General features: G+C 38.8%; 2 protein-coding genes across 6 annotated transcripts; one reads left to right on the top strand and one right to left on the bottom strand.

The window, feature by feature from the left end:
* Positions 1-2,207: 2,207 nt before the first annotated feature.
* On the bottom strand, positions 2,208-13,145 carry dedd1 (death effector domain-containing 1). 4 transcript variants are annotated; one of them, XM_043259993.1, is made up of 7 exons: positions 12,960-13,145; positions 12,099-12,247; positions 11,383-11,865; positions 11,177-11,287; positions 10,331-10,453; positions 4,165-4,555; positions 2,208-3,668 (listed from the first exon to the last, which is right to left on the bottom strand). In XM_043259993.1, the coding sequence occupies exons 3-7, from the start codon at positions 11,846-11,848 to the stop codon at positions 3,662-3,664; spliced, it is 1,098 nt and encodes a 365-aa protein (XP_043115928.1). In that variant the 5' UTR covers positions 11,849-11,865; positions 12,099-12,247; positions 12,960-13,145; the 3' UTR covers positions 2,208-3,661. The 4 variants fall into 4 exon arrangements, with proteins under 4 accessions (XP_043115928.1, XP_043115925.1, XP_043115926.1 ...); XM_043259990.1 differs by having other exon boundaries at positions 11,177-11,296; XM_043259991.1 differs by lacking the exon at positions 12,960-13,145 and adding an exon at positions 12,677-12,811 and having other exon boundaries at positions 11,177-11,296.
* Positions 13,146-13,305: 160 nt separating this feature from the next.
* rabac1 (Rab acceptor 1 (prenylated)) lies at positions 13,306-16,292 on the top strand. Of its 2 annotated transcripts, none has more exons than XM_043259994.1 (6): positions 13,306-13,434; positions 14,212-14,292; positions 14,544-14,756; positions 15,000-15,097; positions 15,203-15,304; positions 15,390-16,292. In XM_043259994.1, exons 2-6 carry the CDS (start codon positions 14,222-14,224, stop codon positions 15,476-15,478), a joined length of 573 nt encoding a protein of 190 aa, XP_043115929.1. In that variant the 5' UTR covers positions 13,306-13,434; positions 14,212-14,221; the 3' UTR covers positions 15,479-16,292. The 2 variants fall into 2 exon arrangements, with proteins under 2 accessions (XP_043115929.1, XP_043115930.1); XM_043259995.1 differs by lacking the exon at positions 13,306-13,434 and adding an exon at positions 13,483-13,655.
* Positions 16,293-16,538: the final 246 nt, after the last annotated feature.

The following is a 16,538-nucleotide window of genomic DNA, read 5'->3' on the forward strand; positions in this document are numbered from 1 at the left end:
TTCGTCCAAAATTGCAAAATAAAGCCTTACAGGCCTATTAGTTACATTAGCATTCAGTGACACCCAAACGGTAGGCAGTTTGAGTTTAGCGATAGAAAGAGATGAAACAACTTCGCAAACGTATGGTAACCGATATATTCATCCTATATCGTCATAATCTGCATTGTTAAAACAGACAGCAGCAATGGCCAAAAAAAAAAAGCTTAGCAGAAACTTTTCTTCATTCATGGTGGCAGAAAGCTGTCACAAATGTGAACATCCCGAGATTTTCGCAGGGATGTAAAAGACGAGGGCAGGCATGTTTCTCAGGGCGATCAAGTCAAATATTCCCGCGATGCCCTGCGCCAATTACAGCATGCAGACAAACACAAGCACGGGCATCGAGAGAGAGAGAGAGAGGGTTGTCTCATGAATTCATTTCTATTTAATCAATAAAAAGAAAACCCCGCTCCGAGCGAGAAATCATTGCAGGCAATAACCCTGTCCGCCTCTGTCCTGCTCGCGCTGAGCGGGACGGGTTTAAACCAGGCGGGACAACTTTAGCGTGAGACGTTTCGACGGAATAAAGCGGCAGAAAGTACAAACAAATATACATTAAGAAGAGAGAGAGAGAGAGAGAGAGAGAGAGAGAGAGAGAGAGAAAAAAAAAACAGAGAGAGCGAAGGAGGAGGGTGACGTCATGGTATGGAAAAGTTGCATCCGCGTCCGCAAAAGAATAAATATGAAGCTGTTTGATAGGAGTTTGTTTACACAACGTTACCGGCGTTTCCATCGATGATGAGCGCGGCAGTCTGCGTCACGCCAAGAGCTGCTCAGACACCGAAAAGAGCCGGACACCGCAAAACGGGCGAGAGAGGCCGGATATTTTGGGGGTGGTTTGGTTGGGAGGGGGGCAGAAAGGGAATCGGGTGAGGAGCCTGAATTTGAAATTAGGGGCGAAAGGTGAGGGGGTCGGGTAGAGGGAGTGTTGCTCGTGAGCAAATCTTCTTGTGCCTCGCGCTACCTCCAGCGGTTTCCATGGCTACGCGTTGACCGCCGGCGCCGAGAAGCGCATCTGTATGAGCGAGGGACGAGAGAAAGGCAGCAGAAATGTTTAGAGTGTAGATTTTAATCTTAATTTCGTCTCGTTCGCTCGATTTCTTCCGTAGATGCTTTGCGTAGGCCTTACTAAGATTTGTCAAACGTGCAGCTGCCATCTACTGGAGAAATACTGAAGGGCACAAAAGGCGGTGACAGCTCGGAGCGGGACTCTCTGAAAAACACTTGGGCCTCAAGCAAATTAGTATAGACATAGAGTCACGTTTAAACCATATCATTGGTTATTAATAAGTAGCAACGATTACAGATGTGTGTTTAAGACATTTTCTCACTTAAAAATGTCGTAAGATTCACCCTCAATCCTTCAGCACCACGGACAGAGCCCCAACTAAAACTCTCACTCTCCCAGTCCTGAATGTTTTTATCTCCCTCTGTTTTGATTGTGACTTAAAGGAAAAATGAACATTTTATTGTCACGCTCGTTTCAAACCTGTACAAGTTTCTTTCTTGTGTTGAACACAAAAGATATTTTGAAGAACCAAAGCAGCTGGTCCCTACTGACTTCCATAGCAGGGAAAAAAAACGATGGAAGTCAATGGAGACTATCATAAGTTTGACTACCAGCTTTCCTCAAAATATATTGTTTTTTTTTCAACGCAAGAAAAAAGTAAACTGAGTAAATTATGGCTTTTAATTCAGTTGAAGATCAAATTATCTGAGCTAGCAACTCTTTTTAAACGCAGGGGCCATTTAGTCCAGTGAGCAGCTTCTGTTAAGAAAAAAGAAAATCTGAACATCTGAATTATGTACAAATAATTTAAAATCATTACACAGAAAACACACTAATAAACAGCTATATAAACAGTTTATGCAAGTCAAATATGTATGTTACTTTTATCCACAATATAATTCTAAAAGCATTCAGCTACACACTGTATAAGGTACATGTTAAATCTATTTGATATGTTATTTTCAGTAAATTATAGTATAATGAAAGCTTTAGTAATTATGAGCGCAGGTATACGTTATTTAAACGATCACAAATTAACTGAAAAATATAAAAAAATTAAAATCAGCAATACTTACAGGAATCCACCAAAGCAATTTAGCTAAACCACTTCCTGAAGAAATTCCAAAAACTGAAATGAAACGCCTTTTAACACACAGTATCAGAAAAACAATTATTTTATTATGTAGTTACATAAATTAAAGGTATATATATTTCAAAACAATATCAAGTAATAACATTTTAAACAAAAACATGAAAACACAAAAGCATTCAATGTTTTACTCCCAATTCACTCACATCTGTGACAGCACCGTTTCTAACTGAATTACCACTGAATACCTCTGGACCTTTATCTTCTTTGCTTTTTTTTGTCTTAAGAGTACAAATATAACAAAAAGAAAGACGAACACATTCCTTCTTAATAAGAACACACTAGTCCAGAAACATGACTAGAGGTTAATCCAACAGTGTCTCAAGGCTGGTGTCAAATCGGCGGTCATCTAATTATAATTAACAATCATTTTTCTACCATTCTAAGGCATCCGAAGGCCTTGAAAATCCATGACCTTGTTTCTGAGACAAATAACAGATGTTGGGACGCATGTAATCTCACAGTGGTGCACACTGTAGAAAGTCTTTGTTGTAAAAAAAAAAACAAAAAAAACAAAAAACACGGAGTTAATCTCTGTTCCATCTTGTGGTATTTCCCCATCCTCAATACAGCTTCAAATTTGGCCACTTTGATAGATTCGTTCCAGTCTGGTACTGTATGAGGGATTTCCAGAGTGATCTAAGTTGACTTTTATAAGCAGTACAACAGAGCACTCTGGAGCAGTTTAATTACACAACATCTTAAACGGTCCAATGGTGGAAGAGTGCGTTTGTTCATCTGAAGCACTGTTACCAAACATACCAGACATACCAAACTCTTTAAGAAGTTACCATTCAGTCTTTAGAAAACCTTTTCAAACAGGAGATATAATAAAAATCCTGACATAATATTTTTGTTAACTGCTCATCTGAATGTTTATTAATCATTCTTTGACTTGTTTATCCTTTTGGGTTAGATATATCCCCATCAGTCCTCTCTTTTATCAGAGGTCATTTTAAATTTCCCAAACAAAGGTAAACACATAACTTGAAGTGGTTCATTTTGTGTCATTACATTTGAAAAAAAAAAACTTCTATCCACAAACCACCTGTGGGAGACCAAGCGGTACAGAACGTCCAACTTCAAGTTTTCTATGGGTATGTGTTTGTCTATGTTTAAACTGACCTGCAGCAAAGAGAGAGAGAGAGAGAGAGAGAGAGAGAGAGAGAGAGAGAGAGAGAGAGAGAGAGAGACACAGAGAGACGGAGACAGAGAGACGGAGACAGAGAGAGAGACAGAGACAGAGAGAGAGAGCTACATCTGAACGTAACCTCTGAACACTCAGGAATCATTTTACTTCAGAAACAGTTAAGTGTCCAACAAAACGGCTGCCCAGTTTAATCTAGACTGTTCCAGCAGGCTCTCCTTCTCAGGGTCACCAACACTCAATGGGCACTGAAATAAAAAAAGGCGAAACATCTTCATCCATCATAGCTGAAGGTCCCAAGTGAAACTGACATTTCTCAGGGCCTGTGAAGGAAACATGGAATACATTACTTTATACATATGGGGAAAAAATATACTTTAACATCAAGGCTTTGTGAGATTTAAACTGGCAACTGTGGACCCGTGGGAGCTACCAGGGCCCAGTGTAACTAATCCACTTTTTTTTTTTTAAACAGCAGAAATATAGCTTCGGCATCTGAAAAATAGTTTAAGCTAAATGTAAAAAAAAATACAAATATTAAATATATTTCAATATTTAAGTATATAAAACACTGTAACCTAAATGTACTACAACGTTAAAAAAAAAAAAGTGAAAATTATTAGACTACAACATTACATAAATAATGCTAAAATAATACTTTCTCAAATGTATAAAAGGAGACAAAACTAAATTGTTTTCTAATGCCCCCTAGTGGTTACAAGCCTATATAGAGGCAAGAGAGAGCGTATATATAAAATAGTGCATTCAACCCTAATCAGAAAAAACCCCACAAATTCAAATGCATATAAAAGTACTTACAAACTTTGCGTTCCCCAGTTTGTCCAATTATGTGCCTGGCTTCTGAGCAACAGTTTCCTGCCCTCCTCGTAATCATCCTGATCCACACTGACAAGCAGCCGGACCCCTTCCTGCCCTGCTGCCCTTTTCAAAGAGTCCGTGATGAAGACTCCTTTCAGTGCCTCGAGCAGTGCCCCGCTCAGATAGTCTGCCCAGAAGGCATCCAGGTTGGCAAGTTCTGAGAACTTGATATCACAAACAATAGAGCCCAGATCCCGGGTACGAAGCAGCATGCTCGCTCGGCTGAACAGTTCAAACTGCCTCTCCAACGGCTGCTGCTTGTCTGAAGAAACTCCTCCACGAAGAGCCGACTCGTGCTCCGAATACTCCGCACGCACACGCAGCCGGACATCTGAGAGCGGAAGAGTGTTGGAGACAGAGAAAGAGAGGAGGGTGGGATGAAGGATGGCATGCAAAGGACCAAAGAAAATCATGAGGGGATGGAGATGGATTTTTTTTTTTTTTTTTGCAGCAAGAATGGAGAGAAACAAGAAAAACAGTAGCAGGAGGAAAGGGGAAGAACACGAGAATGACACAGATCAGTGGGGGGGTCAAAAGGAGGGCAAAAAGTACAGTGATAATGAGACTTGACATTCAGTTTGTTTATATCCAGAAATTGGTTGAAAGATAACTAAAGATTAGCACTGATTCATATACATTTGCTTAAAATAAATAAATAAAAAAGTTCCTGCCCTGTTTCAATTTTGATTTACGGACAAAGCGTGTTAAACCAGAAGGCACAAAAGTCAAACTCTTTCTGGTACGGCATCAGCTCTGAGATCTACTGGATAACTGAGGTCAACATCCTCAAAATTGTTGGAGATCAAGAGTTTTGGAGTCGATTGACCCTGATTTTTCACTTGTAGTCAGTGAGGCTACAAGTGAAACCAGTAGGCTGATTCAGGTTTTGCACTTGAGATTGGACAAATTCATCATGAGGTGGCTTTCAAATTATCTGCAGGCACACAGGACTTGGAAACACATTGGTAAAGTCCAACACGTCTACTGAACATTGCACTTGTATCACAAAGACGAGGGAGTTTTAAAGCACATATGATCTGAAGCCATTCGGAAAGTTCAGGTGGACTGAAAGCACCTCGAGCAAAATCCAGAGATGGGCTCGCATTTGGGTTTCAGGCGACAGATCTGGTGATATTTACGGTTTGATACGTAGATCCGAATTCTGTAGGGGTCGTTATTAAGACAGATTTATGCAGGTTGGCTTTACCAAACAGTGGAGGTAGAACTGATGTCATGCAACAGCACAGGGAACAGAGACGGCAAAATACGATTGGAGTATACATACTGAACCAGAGCTTCGCAGTGATGTCATTTCCTTTCATGTGATTAGCTCAGAGGTCAGAGGAGGAAGAGGAGCCATCAATCTTCAGAACATTGCTGCAACACAAATCCAACCTTTCTACAACCAAAGCTCCAATGCAAACTCCACCTTTTTGCATGTTGGGATGTTTACAAAGCAACAGTGAACATGAAAAACTAACCATTAAAGTAGAGAGTAAGCGATTGAGTGACATTAGTGAAAGTAAAACATCGTTTAAATGTTGAATCTGCCGTATTTATGGATTGCTTGAGAACAGCAGCACTACAGGAATCATTATTTTGGCCCAGTTTTATTCATAAATTGACTGGAGTTAAATACCTGACTGGACAAATAATTATGCAAATACTGACATAATTAAATTTAAATATAACTGCATGTACATTACTGTTCAAAGTTTTGGGGTCAGTAAATAAAAACATTTTTTTAGCGCAGACTAATTACATTGATCAAAAGCGACAAACAGATGGACTTTCACATATTATTTCAAATCCTAAGCAGCAATATTTTTATAGAAATGTTTAAACACCAAATAAGCATATTAATACTTTAGATTAGAATCATGGCCGTTAAAAACCAGCTTTTCCATCGCAGGAATGAATTACATTTTAAAATCTATTGAAATGGAAAAAGTCTCAAAACTTTTTTTTTGACCCCAAATTTTTAACAGTGCTGTAATTACAAGATTTTTCAAATGCAAGTGTGAACCTGGGTCGATGTGCTAGGCAGCTAGAATGCTTTGGCAATGTAATGCTTTCTTTTAACATGCCAATAAGAAACCTTAAATCTTGAATCATGTAAATGTAACTTATACTGAAAGTTTGATTTATAGAATTTAAAAACAACTCTTTGGCACAATGGTTCAATAAAACATACTGTTGGAAGTTTATCTATTTCTGATGAAGAATAAATGTAACACTTCACAAGAAAACCAGCTTTAACCAAGTTTTTAAATATTGTGACTAGAATGGTCTCCTAAAACAATTTGTAATGCAGGTTGGAAAGCAGACTCGAAACACAAGGGTTCTTTAACGTTCTTTTAAACACAGCACACATTTACAGAGCACTTTTGTTCCATTAAACACACATGATCAGAGCTCCTCACATAAACTAATACAGGACATAGTTTTTTTTTCTCAGCTTCCAGTTTCAGTACACAGAAGGTACCTATAATAAGCAGCACAACACAGTGTAAGCTTTCTGTCAATGTATTAAATGCCCCCCTTGTAAGCATTACGGTTTTTGTGCATCCCAGAGCATTTCAGAAAAGAAATGTGTTCACAAATATTCAGATATTATATGTTGTTGAAAATGTCGTAAATGTCTTACAAACAAACAGTAACTATTTTTCTAAAAAAAAAAAAGAAATAATAAAATAAAAAAGATGTGCGGCATTTTATGGGGTGATGCTCCATGCGAAGAGCTTCCACAATTATTTCGATCCCTCTTTCCTGCTGAACAACAAACCAAGATGGAGGGAGAGAAATGAGGGCATAAGGCTGACCGACTGCACACATAGATCAGGGTCGAGCTTTTCTTTTGATTTTTTTTGGTTTTTTTTTCATTCTCTCCCTCTCTTAGTATGTGAGGATGGCCAACTTGTTTTTGTTCCTGACACTTGAGTCAGTATGTTTTTCAACTGTGGACATAGAGAAAGGAGAGGAAGAGAGAGAGAGAGAAACAAGCAGTTTTGGATAAATGTTGTTGCAACAATTTTGCCATATCTTATTTTTTTGGTAAAGCAGGCAAAGTTCATATGCACAATCTTTTGTCTGTGTGTAAAAGCAACATTTTCTAGTTCATTCCTACGGAGACTGAAGGTTTCTTTAGTTGAGAATGAGTTTATCTACTATTTTACTACTTTACAAGCAGTGTCTACTTCCAGTTCTACAAAAAAAAAAAAAAAAACACTGGCAGAATTTGATTGAACAAATTATGGTATTTGTTAAATTTCAATAAAAATGTCCAATTCTGAAAGCCTAACACAAATACAAAACACTTGGGATGGGTCTAAACAAGAACTGTTGGGTCATTTTCCTCAGAACTGCTCCGGCAAAGGTTCACAGAGGATGATTTTTCCAGGACAAATCATTGCAAAACTGAGCTTTGGGGCTGAGTTTGGTCAACAGCTATAGAATGGTTTGTTTTCGAACATAGATTGCGTTGAATTAAGAGTTGTGTAAAGTAAAGTTGCTTTACAGGCGAATTATTAGAACGCACCCAATGGACTTTCCAAGCAATTTTTGAGCCAGTTCTGTGAAACACTGAGGCCAACAACCCCTCCAGAGAGGATTTTGTTCCTATTTGTTCCCAAAAGTTCATTTTTCATAGCACATGTCATTGGGGAAGTGGACAGCAACAACTGAAAACTGACATTTGAACACAGAGTATTAGATTCGCCCCTCGTCCTATGCGAGTTAGGAAGGGGGTTCTTTACCTTAGGACATGGACCAGGCGCGTGAGTTAAAGCACACACAAGTCTTGACTGTGTGTGATCGGACAGAGCGGACAGCACACACTTGTTTTTGTTGTGAGCTCTGTCTCTTTCACTATCCATTCTCCTGCTTTTTCTACTCAATCTTGAGTCAACCTGCCAAGATCAAATGCGGAGTCAACACAGCAAACAGCATGTTCAGCTAGTTCAGGTGTAAAACAAAGGTGAAAGTTCACAGGTCAATCATGGCACAGAAGGACTGTAATGTTGGAAGTTGCATGGCAGAATCTGAATAACAGGGAGGATCTTGTAGTGAATAGAATGCATTTAAATTGACCATTTAAGATTGAAGCTTGATCTACGAACATTTTATAGGTTAACAAAAAAGAAGTGCAGTGTAACCTAACGTTTAAGGGATAGGTGAAGTATGTTAGGGCACAAAGGGTTTTCATCTCACTAAACAAAAGTCAGTGCAGATAGTAGATTAGCTTTGGCTGCATCAAAGCTTAGAGAGAGAGAGGATCGATGCTTTAAATAAGAAGTGGAGTGACAATAATCAGTGTTTTACTGGACACAAGACACCAGGAAATACAGGCTGATGCAGCTCAGTCTCAGTGGCCCAATATTCAATAATCTCTTCACAGATATTTCATTCAGACACACCACAGGAGTTAATCACACTGAAAACTGCTTATCCAAAGGAAAATGAAAAGGAACAGAAAGTCGGGGATAGAGAATTAGATGAAAAAAAGCTGATGAAAAATGTGACAGAAAAAAAAACAAAGATTGTGAGTGTACTTTTCTATCTAGAAATCATACTATGAAGAAAGAAGGGGAACTGAAGAAAATCTAAATAACTACTCAAACATAAATGATAACAGCTACAACTAGGTACTTGATCTGTAACCAAATCGTAGCTTTACTATGCCGTTTCTGACCATGAAGCACTATTGAGCTGCACTAAATTAAATGTTTTAATTAATAAGAGCAGCTGTACTAGCACGTTGTAGTAAGCACACAAGAAAAAAAAAATTCTAAATTCCTGCCTTTAACAAGAGCTAAATGCTTTACACAAGTGACATGAATATAAAAAGAAATAAGCAGGTTCAATTGAGGGTTTAAGAGCCCCTGCAGTGCACATAATGAGGAACCAACGCCATGCAGTTGTTGTACAGGCAGGTCAATAAGCATTTGTAACAATAGAGTAAAACTGACAAGGGCCGAGCATCTGAGGTGAACAAAGAGCATGTCAGGAGTCTGACTCACACACGTTTGAAAGAACAAAATGGCACGCTCCCATCCTGTATGGATACGTGAATAAGGCTGGATGCAGATATTTGAGTGTGTATACTGATTGTAACAACAACTCTTTTAATATTTTAATGTTTATTTCGTTAAATAGATGAAATTTTCTTGGCACACAGAGTTCCCTGATTTCCATTCACACATTTCTTACTAGTAAAGTTTAATGTGTGGAAAGATTCCAAACATTATAAAAACACATTTAAATGGTGAAAATCTGTCTATTTATACATGTATGTCATATTTTTAGGCACACCAAAAGATACACAGTGAACCCAAGGATGAAAAAGGTTAAAACAGTAAGCATGCAGCTTGTATCTGCACTGTTACAAGGAAAATGTGACCTATTATAGTGATGAAATCTAATAAATTATTTGACATATGTATCTGTATTAAATATTATTATGAGAGCTCCCATAGGAGTGTTATGCAGGAAAACAGTCGGTTTTTAACGTTATACCCCAAACAAAATACAGTATTTCCAGAAAATAAATGTCTCACATAAACCAATTCTTCCTTGACAAACAGTTTAGGCAAAAAATTTGAGAAAGCCAACATTTTTAATCTTGGCGTTTCCTTACCTACTGTGCCATTATTGCCACTCAGTGTGTCTCATGTGCTCTGTTCTGAAGAGATTTTAGCAATGCCCTGATGACAGGACAGCTCCCATCTAGCAAAAGCATAAAGAGGCTTTGGTGTGAGCAGCCTTTGAGTCCAGTAGAATGAAACTCAAAGTGATAATAGTGCAGAGTGCAGGGATTCACAAAGGGATGAATGATGACATACGTTTAACATGGACCTCTTTTGTGACAGTCTCACTTTCATTCTGACAGCATTAGAGGTTCAGGCACTAATGAATGGGTGACTGGTTATTTATAAACTGTCAAGAAATGGAGCACTAAAGTACACTCAGCTATGGAGCGTTTTATAGATCAAATCAAACATAAGGAGAGAAAAATGGAAAGGCAAAGAGATGCATACGTTTAAAAAATGCTAGTAAGAGAGACTAATCAAAAGAAGAAGTGTAACAATGAAGTAAAAAGTGATCTTACCGCAGGTCACTTTGTTGGGTGTTGGTTGAGGTTGGATTTCAGGCTTGCCCCTAGATTTTCTGCTCCATTGGTGACCTCTACCTCGCTTCCGTCGGACAGGGGTGGTTGTCACAGACCCAGTCCCTAGAAAGCAAATGTACATTAATACACAATAACCAGGGATGAACAGTATTTGGCAATGTTCTTGAACTTTCACCATTTCCTTATTATGACATTATCAAAAGTATCTAAAATGAAGCAACAAGATAAATTATTTTAATAGACTCTATCCTCAGACTGGGACAACTGGCTACCCTTGCTAATAGTTTCATCAAGACTATAAAAGGTAAGCAGTAAAAACAGCAACTTTAATACAATTTATTTCTGAATCAGTTCCAACGGTTTGTGTCATCACTAAATTAAAAGTCTCCACGTTATATTTTTCATATATTTACAATTTATTATACAAACAGTGCTACTATGCATTGTTTCATTGAAGCATATAAACTAAGAAGATTAAATATTCTTTAAATGCTTTTTTTTTTAATTATGAAAAATAATGAATTATTTTAAACAAATTATATTTATATGAATTGATATATTGTTATCATATGATTTAATGCTTTTAGCATAACAAACAGTGTGTAGTACAATAGTAATACTATTTACTCATAGCAGCCAATGAATCAGAATCTGCATATTCACAGAAAACAGTTTGCGCATTGAAACATAAGGTGATGATATAATGTTATAATCAATTTACATAATATTATAATAAGCAGAAACGCTGAAAAATATAGAGACAAAGTTTTCAACATACAATTATAAATTGATATATCTGAGCTTTTAGTAGCACTCTTTTCTCACCTGCTCTCCACTGGTGGTCTTGAGTGTTTTCCAAGGACGGTATATCGGTGTTTGAGCTGAAATGTGCATCCCTTCTGGTATCCACCGCTTGGTATTTTGCCTTTTCCCGCTCTGGAGACACTAACAGTACAGGTAACATGAGTGTGTCACCACACACATTACCAATTTTAATTACTTTTAACTGTTGTTTTACACCTGATACTCACCTGTTCTTCTTTTCTTTTGTGAGACAAAAGGCAAGACATCGTGCCGTGTCAGAATTCGTAGCAACTGCAATAAAGGTTTGAGGTTCGCTTCGCTCAAGTATCCTCGCCTCTCCAACTCCAACAGCAGTTCAACACCACTCTTGGGTCTGTGGCGGCCAGCGACTGAGCACACCTCATTTTGCGGCTGTATTCTTCGCCATGTCTTCACAAGCCGAGGACATGGAGAATTTCCCTGTGAAGGCCCGTCAGGCCCTGGAGGCAGCTCATCAGTCCATCCCTCTGGATCGAGGGGATGTTTTCCAGGATAAGCTTCATCAAGGAGAAAGGACAAAACCTCAACATCGGTCTCTGTGAGTTGGGAGCCCACGATTTCAAAGATTTCATGCAGGGACAGCATCTCATAGTAGCTCAGGCACTCAGTCTCCTCCCAGTACAGTGAATATCTCGAGCACTTCGCTGAAGCCATGGTCCCTCCAAATGTGTCTGGTAAAGAAGAATGCGCACAAATATTAAATGAAAGTCATTATATTATACATCCACTGAAAGATAAATATAAACCTGGCTGTCAAGAATACCAAGTACACGGTACGTTCTCTGTACGTTAGCCTACTAGCTAACTATCAGGATCGACTGTGGGTTAAAATATACTTCTATAAAGCATACAAACAGTTTTTGTGTCTCCAAGTGGTACAAAAACAACACAGAAAGATATTTACACGGTCGTATGGAAAACAGCGCAGTTATTTTGTTCCGAAAAGCGTTGTGGTGACCCGCCCTCGGCCCCTCAGTCCGGCCGTCAGCTGTTCCGTCAAACGTTCCTCTCGCGCACGGTCACGTGGACTCTTTATATAACGTCACGTTTGAGCTGAGGGAACAGAGCCAAGGTGACAAAACATAAATCAATGACACGCATTTATGTTTAACTGTATAGCACAGTTCAATTAAATGAACGAACGATACGGTTAAAGGATTAAATGGTCATGTTTGCGGCGTCAGCTGACATTCCTGCAGCGGACTTCCGCCTCTAGTACTAGTCTAGATTTTTCTCTGAGCTAACCTGACATCACACTGCACCAAAACCTCTCGGTGAAAGAAAAAAAAAACTACAAGAACCATGATACATACTAACGTTACCGCGCGACAGTCCACTTGTTATTGACATTTTTGTTATTAGGCAAGGAGCTGTGTTCTTTGAAAAAAAACCCGTCACGGTTTAATTTGATTTGTTTTGATATTCTGCTGTATAAATAAATCACATTTTACGCCAGTAACTGAGGTTCAACAAGCGCCTTACCTGTATCAAACAGTTTGTTTACACTCTTGTACTAACCCTTCCTAGCGCCACCCACATCTCAACTGGAAAAACACCGTTAGTCAGTTTTGTTGACAGACCCCCGACCGTTTATAGATCGCTATATGTGTATTCGGAGGATATTCAGTCGCATATGATTTGTAGATCGACGCTCCGTGTCGACAAAGCAATCACGTGTCACGTTTACGAGATTACCGTCCGCAAAATGTCGCCATTTTCGGAAGGGAAAATAGACACACAAAAGACAATAAAAATATTTACTTACTTACTCGCCGTAGGCCGATAACTACCGCCGTGCATTTTTTAAAAAGCATCCTTGTGGTAGTTGTAGTCATAGATATGTACTTATATCTGTGGTTGTAGTCCGTGCACTTTAGTAATTAGTAAAATGTTAGTGTGTAATTTATGTTGTAGAAGAAAAGGTCCTCTTTTATCCACAGAGCTTCCATTTTTAACTTGCAAAATTAAAAACAACAATAACAACAACAACTCTATTTTAGGCCCATTATATGCTAGGCCTTCCTTCATAAATGACCTACATATTGACGCGCGAATTTTAGATTATACTGAATTGATTATAATTCGTAGAATACAACCAATCATATTAAAAAAAATGCGTGTAAATGATGTCCTGTTGGTTTGGTCCATGTCACTAGGAGGCGGTCGTTCTTCCACAGAAGAAGCTCGTCACACATCATATCCGCCGCACGTCAACACACTGACCAGCTACAGAAAGTACTGTGAGTAACATCTTTATTTTAGGGTTTACTCGCGTCTCGCTGCGCCGTTTTAGCAATATCTGTCTGTACCGGCTCCTTTCAAAGCTCACGTTTATTTGATTTTCACAGCCGCGGCATTGTTTAGAAAAAGAGCGAATAGTTTTTCCGTTACAGATTTGATAAACAAACTTTGGGAGAGTGTTCGTGACGTTGCCAGTCCGCCAAAAAGATCGTGCTGTTGGGTATTTTTTTTAAATTTCATATTTGAATATGTTTTGGACACATCTGACGTAATGCAGCCGCTAAACAAACGAGTTTTTCCGGATTCTTCGTCGTCGTGGATGTAGAGTTTCTGTACCAGCCCATAGAAGTGACATCGGCTTTCCATTAGAGCTCGTTGTGTTGTTTAAGACGTTTATAACTCGCTGCGCACTAGATGGGAAGTGTTCTGAACGGAATAACGAGGGTTTATTAATTTATCTTCATTATTTCTAAACGTAATGGAAAAGTGTAGGCAGTGGTCTACTTGGGAGTTAATAAATCCTTCGTTCATTCTCGAGAGTCTAATTACACCAACGTTTTCCATTTTTAAGGTTTCCCGTACCTTTTAACAACTTCTTTGTGTACTGTGATAATGTTACAGTGTAATGAGCAAAATGATGGACACACTACATTAGAAAAGGGTCCCACTGTCCTCAGTCATCTCATAGCAGTGCCATATAGTATGTCTGTTTGGTTGGTAATGAACTAGGTGTTTTAACTTATATATTCCTGTTAATTCAATTCTTTTGATATTAGACATGCTGAAATGGATGCAAAAGCCAGTGACCCCTTCAGCAGCGAGGCAGAACAGCTTCCTGGGCCTGGAGTAGTGGGGAGGTGAGTAGAGAGCACAGTCTATATTATTTAATTTTAAGGGGTGTAAATCTAGTCAGTAACTTCCTTTCATTTCTGTTGTTTGTCATTGTAATGAATTACACATAATTTAAAATACCGACATGTGTTATGTGTTGTCATTACTCTTAATTGTGTTATTATGGTTTTAAAATGAATGCAATATATAAATATTATTATTATTATTATTATTATTGCTTTGGTAATTCTGTTTCCCTGTCTGTCGTGGATGTCAGGCTGTGGCTGCCCAAAGGTCTGTCTGGTAATGTGATTAAGGATTGGGTGGACCGCAGGCGGAAGTCCATCCGTCCGTGGGCCAGTTTTGTGGACCAGCGTAAGTTCTCCAAGCCTCGTAATTTTGGAGAGCTGTGCCAGCGCGTGGTGAGGAACCTGAACACCTATCACAGCAACTACACCTTCATCTTCCTGGGCCTCATCCTCTACTGCATGTAAGGAACCGCTTGCTAACGATCATCCAGAATGTACGTCACAAATGAGGCTGTTTTCAAATTCAATAAAAGGCACACTGTGATGGAGATGACAATATTTGACGAGCCTCTGTTTCTGTGTACGCAGTATGGGTGTGTGATTACGTTTCTCTGAAGGTCAACGCAACCATCTGGAAGGCATTTAACAGAATAAATATTCGCATGATGTTCAAATAAAACTTTATCTCTCCTCTTCTCCTCTAGTATCAGTTCCCCTATGCTCTTGATTGCTTTGGGAGTGTTTGCTGGTGCCTTTTATATAATTCATTTGAAAACACTGGAGAAGAAGCTGGTTGTTTTCGGTAAGAGAGTAGTTATATATGGGTCGTACGTCATTGGATTTGTTTGCTTGATTAAAGTGTAAGGGCTGGATATTTGATGCAAACGCACTCCTCTGTGTCTCTCAGGTCGTGAGTTGACTCAGGGACACCAGTTAGGTTTAGCAGGAGGGGTTTCCTTCCCCGTGTTCTGGCTGGCAGGTGCAGGAGCTGCTGTGTTCTGGGTGCTAGGTGAGATTTTCACCCTCATTTCATTGCACTTCTCTGTTTTTCCCCCCAAACAGTTCCTCTGAAACTGATTGTTTTCTTTATTCAGGTGCCACACTAGCTGTTATCGGGTCTCATGCGGCATTTCGTGAGCTGGAGTCTTCTGACATAGATGAGCTTCTCATGGAACCCGTTTAAACCTCTCTCACCTTTGGGCTTTTGGCTCGTGTTAACCTACAATGTCTTGCCTCATCTTTTATATTGCCACATATCGGTTGCACTAAGTTAAAAAGATCAGTTTACTCAAAGATTGGCCAGAAATGCGGACTGTTCAACTGACATTGCCCTAAACAGATCAAAGCACACTGAAAGACCTCAATTGCCTTTAATGGTACCTATTAGATATCATGTTTGTTACATTTATTTATTTCTACAGCATTCTGAAAGCACAAACTAAATAGACTATGACCCAAATGCAAAAAAAAATCCAGTTTATTCAAATCTTTAAAGGTATAGTAGGCCCAAACCTGACTAGACTGTTGTTCTTTAGATGTTTTGGGGAGAAAAAAAACCTTATGGTTTTTGAATATTGTTCATACAGGTTTGTAATGACATGAATAAATCAAAGGATGAACATCAAAATGTTATGCTAGATCATCCAAAATAGCAAGGACGAATGTACTGTCTTGACAGTTTGTGTGATTTATAGGGTACCAATCATTACATAATCATTCGTCTTTAGCTATATTTAGCTCATTTTTTTGTTTCATCGGTCTTGTTAGGACAGCTAGCGCATGTAAAGATTTAATAACAGCATGCGTCAGCAAAGAAAAATATACATGTGTTATTGCTATTCAGTATAATCTGTTTCCGATGCCAATATTCCTAGTGTATTCTTTTTTCTTTTTTTTTTATGCAATTTTATGCAAATGTTTATCGTCTTCTGTTTTACAACTTGCTTCTGTTGTATGAATGAGTGGTAAGTGCAATAAAATGCTCAGCCTGTACAACATTTGAAGCGTTTATTTAATGACTGCTCGTAGAACAATAACTATTTTCATCTTTTTAATCCTCATCTTATGAAAACTCATGTGTGATCTGCTTTCGTGACGCCAGACCAGTGACAGTCCGTCTCATTTTTAAGTTGCCATAGTGATGACCTTGAGTGGGATTTACCTCTCCTTTTAAACACTGCGGCAAGAGCGGCCGATCGATATTCCATTACAGCAGTGCAGTAAGGACGGAGGGAGGGAGCGAG

The sequence above is a fragment of the Puntigrus tetrazona genome, chromosome 16 (genome assembly GCF_018831695.1).
Source record: "Puntigrus tetrazona isolate hp1 chromosome 16, ASM1883169v1, whole genome shotgun sequence".
NCBI lineage: Eukaryota > Metazoa > Chordata > Actinopteri > Cypriniformes > Cyprinidae > Puntigrus > Puntigrus tetrazona.